The following is a 6000-nucleotide window of genomic DNA, read 5'->3' on the forward strand; positions in this document are numbered from 1 at the left end:
TACTACTGAATTCAAAATAGCATATAAAGATACCGAATTACCCTCATTCATATTGCTATGATAAAATCATTTTCCATCAGCACATTTTTTCTTTTTCAGAATACTTGAAGAAATTGATTCTATTGTTTGGGTTTGTTTTTTTTCCTGAATTTCCCCTTTTAAACCACTCTTCCAGAATTTGTATTTTGTTTTGGGCAACAAAGATTCCTTTTCTAAATCTCTGTTTCCCATAATACAATCCTTGTTTGAATTTCAGCTGATGTCTTCTTTTGAGTGCTGCATGTGATATAAAACTTTTCTTTTTTAATCCATAGCTGATGACACTTAAGTGAGCACAAGTGATGAAACACACAAAGAAAAGGTAGACTCCTGTGAATATAACATGGTTAAGTTAGTTTCTCAAACCATTTCACTCTGATACTTCTTCTTTGTTCGTGAGCTGCATTTCACTCTGATACTTCTTCATTCGTGAGCTGCAACTCCCACGTTCATTTGTATATACATGAATGGGCTTTCACATGTATGACAGTTTTTACCCCACCATGTAGGCAGCCACACTCCATTTTCAGGGTTTGTGCATGCTGGGTATGTTCTTGTTTCCATAACCCACCGAACGCTGACATGGATTACAGGATCTTTAATGTGCAAATTTGATCTTATGCTTGCGTATACACACAAAGGGGGTTCAGGCACTAGCAGGTCTGCACATATGTTGACCTGGGAGATTGGAAAAGCCTCCACACTTTACCCAGCAGGCAGCGTTACCGAGATTCGAACCCGTAACCCTCAGAGTGAAAGTCCAACGCTGTAACCACTCGGCTATTTAGCGCCTGTCTGTCTGATACAAAGGATAAAGAAATCAAATTTCAGCGCGGTTAACAAGTTGAGAAGGGCTAGTAATGACACAAGTTTACTTGCTATTGCCATACCCTGAGTGAGTGATTTCTGCATCAAGACTGATCTTAGTTCAATGGCTCTATTTCAGTATCTGTATTATTCCGACATTCTGCACTTCTTCTGCAATGATTCTTTCTGCAGAAAAAACCCAGAAGCAGTTTATTAGCTTTTCTTTTGAGCATGGGGAGAATATGGCATATCTAAGGTAGGGGCGTACCTTTCTAGGTGCTGGAACAGGCCTGAAATCTTCAACAGGTTCAGGCACAGGTGTGACTGAAGGGGCACTTGTCACTACCTGAGGGGGAGGTGGCCTAGGTGGAGGCGTCTTCCTCGTTTTTTGTTTCTTTAGTGAACAAACAAATGCAAACATACATATATACACAAAAACACATGAATTTACTTAAACTTTAAGTATGTTTGTGTATGAAATGCACATTTTTTTTTTTACTTTAAGTTAAAGTAAAAAAAAAATGTGCATTTCATACACAAACACATTCTCTATTCTAGATTCATGGTTTTATAAAGTCATACAATTGATTATTTTCACCCTTGTTTTGAATCATTCACTTTACAAAACTAAACAACACGGGACATGACGTCATGGAACAAAACAACACGAGTGTCTCATGAACACAATGGCCATTTCAGTGAAAGCATCTCACCCAGGTTTCCACAGGTTCCACTTCATCATCTTCACGAAACAGCTGGTTGTATTCAGTGATGAACTGTGACACCAACACATTTATAGTGCCTTGGTCCTTCAGCCCAGCAATTCCATCACCGCATCTGTTCCACAGAGAACAATTTCATTTAACCTCACATGGTTTGAAACAAGGCAAAATAAAAATAGTAGACTATTATCTTTGCTGCACTGCGAATACTCTCCAAAAACTGAAGATATATCTTTGTTGGACTAGTTTCCCGTTCATTTATGTTCTCTTTAGCTGAACTGAAGATAAAAGGCCATCTTTGTGCTACATGCAAGCTGAATCAAGTTCTACTAATTCAAAGCAATCATCAAACCTTGTTCTTGTTCGCTTCTTCACAATATCACTCCAGCCTGCCATCATCAAATCAAATGAAACAAATATTTGCTCACTTCGAGAATAGAAATAAAACTATGAAAATTTATTTACTTCCTCGAGAATCAAAAATACTTTACATATGTTATTTGTTAAAGATCTTTGGTTTTAAACTAATTTGTTTGTTGTTGTTGTTTTAAAACTACTCTGATGTGTTAATTTGCCCATTTGTTTGGAATTAATTAGAGAACCTTTTACATACATTTCTTGGTATCGTTGTTTGATTTCTTAACTATTTCTGTTACTTGTGAGTGTTGATATCTTTGCATGCTGAGATGGTTTTATGCAAGGCAATATTTAGAATGTTAAGTGTTGTTGTTATAAAGAAATATACAGCCAAGATACCTGAAGATATTGGGTCCAAAAACAATAGCAAGAGCCATTGGTCCCATCTTATTCACATCATGGTGTGAAGACACAGCCACCAAGAAACAAACGATGTACTTCAGCAGCACATAATTCTCCTCAGGCAAGCTGTTCAGACGTGACCTCAGGCGCAGTATGTAATCTTGTTTGTTAGACATACCTGTAATCATTTAAAAACTCAATGATATACATACATGTAATCTTGTATGCTGTTATAAATACACATAATCATTTCAAAACTCAACAGTATGTGTCTTTGTTTCTGTAAAATACCCAAGATTACTTTCAAGAATTAAGAAACTATGGCTTTTAACAGTAACAAAGATGTGTTTCTGAAAATCAAAATGATCTCATAACAATACAAATCTTTGTGAAAGGTTAAAAAATGCATTCTCTTTCCTTCTAGACAAACCCAGACACTGATATTCAAATGATGTATTCAAAATTGACTACCGGTACTTCCAAGAATGTTCTAAACAGTTTACTATGTAAGAAACATATATTTTGGGTACACACCAATCAAGACTTGCATTAATCAAGGTTTGCTAAATTAACTTTCCTGATGGTTAAAAAAACAAAGCACTTTCAGTTTAACAATAATATTTAACCAGTTCAGTGCCAGAGAATTTTGTATTTAAAAAAAAAAAAGTGCTCTCCCCATGCCAGGGAATTTTGGGGATTCAGGGGTAATAAATCACAAAAAATTCTAGCACAAAAGCTATGGGTGATACAGAAAGAACGAAAACGTTTTTGTAAAGGAAAATGAGTGTAGGTTCTGCTTCTGTAGTTTTACCCAAATAGGTTGATTGTAGATAACTGTTCAGGCATGTAAAGTCAAGATAATAATTTTTGTGCAACAAAAAAGTCTGTTTCCACCTCTACATAATAACATCCATAAAGAAAAGAAACAAAATACAGGTAGAGATAGCATGCCTATTGTCAGATTAAACCTGCTGAAGAAATTAAAACAGGCTTGAAGTTTATTTTTTTTTAAATTAAAAAAAAAAAATCACAGCTCATGAAGACATGTAAGTGAATCAGTGTCCCAACAATGACAAAGGTGGGTAAAGTCAACGTGAAAGGTCAATCACCATCTAAGAAACTGAGCTGGCAAGCTTTTTGACAGCTAAGAGCGTTCGGGAGTGAATGGGTGAAGTTCTTTTATCACATTCACTCCTTTCAAGTTGCATGTGGGCCAATTAAAGTGTCTGCTGTGCACCCGGCTTGCCATATCTTCAAACAAGCCAACCAGCTGATTCAGCAAAAAAAAACGTGTGAAAAACAAAAAGCACGTTTCACGTCCAGTGCAGGTTCCACCCTGCGTTTCATGAAAATCGTGGAGCATTGGCGGTTGTCATCCTACAGTCTGCACTGAAATGTGAGCACACTCATTCCTAAAAGCCACGCCCCCTTCATGAACTCTAACTGACATTAGACCTATCGTCATACATCACTCTTCTCCCTCTCCCCTTCTTCTAACGCTTGCTGCACGTATTCTGCCAGTCATAGCCACTTGTTCAAAAAGGCTGTCTGACTGGATAGAGTGACTGAATTACCATCAAATGGGCTGTCAGTTTGATCACTGTCATTGTCAATCACCTTCGTTTTCAAACCAATCATCAGACTGTCATTGTCAATCACCTTCGTTTTCAAACCAAGTTTTCAGACAAGAGAGATCCTTCTCTATCGTGAAAGCTGTCCATAACCACAAGCAGAGTTTTCAGAATTGTGTAAATCTGCTGACTGTGACTATCTGCTTCACTGGACAGAATGCATTTTTTTGCATGATGCAACCCCTTTTTCCACGCGTTTATCACGTGATCAGTTAGCAAATTATTATGAGAAGAAAGGGGTCTTCTACCTGATGAATGTTCATTTAAATAGTATTTTTATAATCCAGACACATCAAACTAACTGTTCAGAGTATGTTCATGTGAACTGAACCAAACTCCAATGAAGGAAAAATCACAACATATGCAGGATGTCAGTGGACATCTTATAGGCACTATGGCAATACTTTTTGTAGGACGTCAGCTGACATCTTATAGGCACTCTACTGGTTAACAGTAATAATAATAAAACAATAATATTTAACAATAATAATAACAACAGCAATAACAACAACAATACCACTACAACTACTACTACTACTAAATTAATTTTTTTAAATGAAAATAATAAAACTAATAATAATAATAATACACTTAAACATCACTTTCAAATACCTCAAAACACTTTGGCAAGGACAGAAAATAGAACAACGGGACTGAACCTACCAGTCTGGATAGCAATGAACTCCTGCGTGAGATGCTCTGGGATGAGGGAATCCGGCAGTTCCCTCAGGAAGAGTTTCAGCAATCCGGCCACAGCCATGATGTCATTCTCCCCATCAAGGTCAGCATCTCCTGACAGGTTAAATGATGCCTTCAACTTCTCCACAATCCGTGCACTTCCGCTGACACGGAAAATCCCTTCCTGGTCAACTCCTACAACATCAACATATATATCATAAAACATGAATGCAAAATCATCAGGAAGACAGATGTATATGTTCATGGGTATGAAATGACTGGACACATGGCAGTAATCTGATTCTGTGTAATTTGATCAGAAATCCTTGTGATAATTGCTATTTGGTGCAAAAAGTAACCACAGCACTGATACAGTCAATGTCAAGCATTTCAATAACATTATTAATAAATTTCCATTCTTTAGACATTTTGTACCAATTGACTAGCTTTCCAAACGTAAGTTTTTAAAAGAACGATAAAATCTAGACCTGGATATCTGGATATGATCTACAGATAAACCTTGTCAATATGTTAGTGCTACAAGGGAAATATGTCATGACAGAATGGTCACCATTCTATGAAATGACACATACACAGATCCTGTTTAGTGATTGTGTTCTTAAACTTTATTGACTTTGTTTGTTTACAAATTTGCTGATATGTTTACTCAGTATGGAAAGTAAGCCTCAGATCAAAGCATATATTATACATGTAAAGTCATAATCAAAATATGGTGATAAGAAACTCTTGGGTGAGCTGGACAGTACAAGGTCTTCAGAGAAGAAGGCCCCCTCAGTCAAGTCTTTCAGCACACTTAGCAGAGTCGATCAAACCATTGTGCTAAATATTTTATACATTTAGAGTATACACAGAGTGGGTGGATGAGGGTGGGAACAGTCATGTGTGTGTGTCACTGTGTGTGTGTGTAATGAGGAGTATCTTAGAGTATGAACATTACTTTTCCTTACAATGTCTTCATAAAGGGGATGGCTTGAAAAGTCTGATCAATAACTATCTGATGATCCACTGATCTAGTTGCTGAGAAAATGCAAGATGTTTGCAATGACCACAAACACACGTATACACACTGTATACAAACAGACTACCAATTTATGAGTGACTCATAGTCATTGGCTCACTGTTAATGTTAGTCTTTCAGTGTGTCTCTATGTGTCTAAGTTACACACAAAAAGCAAGTTACAAGTGTAAATCATCAATGAAATTCATTCTATAAAATTTACAAGCTTAATATAAATTATTTTAAACAATAAAATCATAAATACCAGAAGTCAGCAGACAAACACACATGCAAAAACTGAATAAAAATCCATGAAACCCAGCACAAACAAATCTTTGACAGCATC

General features: G+C 36.5%; 1 protein-coding gene across 1 annotated transcript in view; it reads right to left on the reverse strand.

The window, feature by feature from the left end:
• The window catches only part of LOC143281885 (protein FAM13A-like), a 33642-nt gene that overhangs the window by 21882 nt on the left and 5760 nt on the right, over positions 1-6000 (reverse strand). The window contains exons 3-6 of the mRNA XM_076587164.1: positions 4622-4831; positions 2325-2505; positions 1560-1683; positions 1115-1240 (exon numbers count right to left, since the gene is read on the reverse strand). Of these exons, the coding sequence (XP_076443279.1) occupies positions 1115-1240; positions 1560-1683; positions 2325-2505; positions 4622-4831 (641 nt within the window). The remainder of the gene's footprint in view (positions 1-1114; positions 1241-1559; positions 1684-2324; positions 2506-4621; positions 4832-6000) is intronic.

This window comes from Babylonia areolata, chromosome 1, assembly GCF_041734735.1.
Source record: "Babylonia areolata isolate BAREFJ2019XMU chromosome 1, ASM4173473v1, whole genome shotgun sequence".
NCBI classification, from domain to species: Eukaryota; Metazoa; Mollusca; class Gastropoda; order Neogastropoda; family Buccinidae; genus Babylonia; species Babylonia areolata.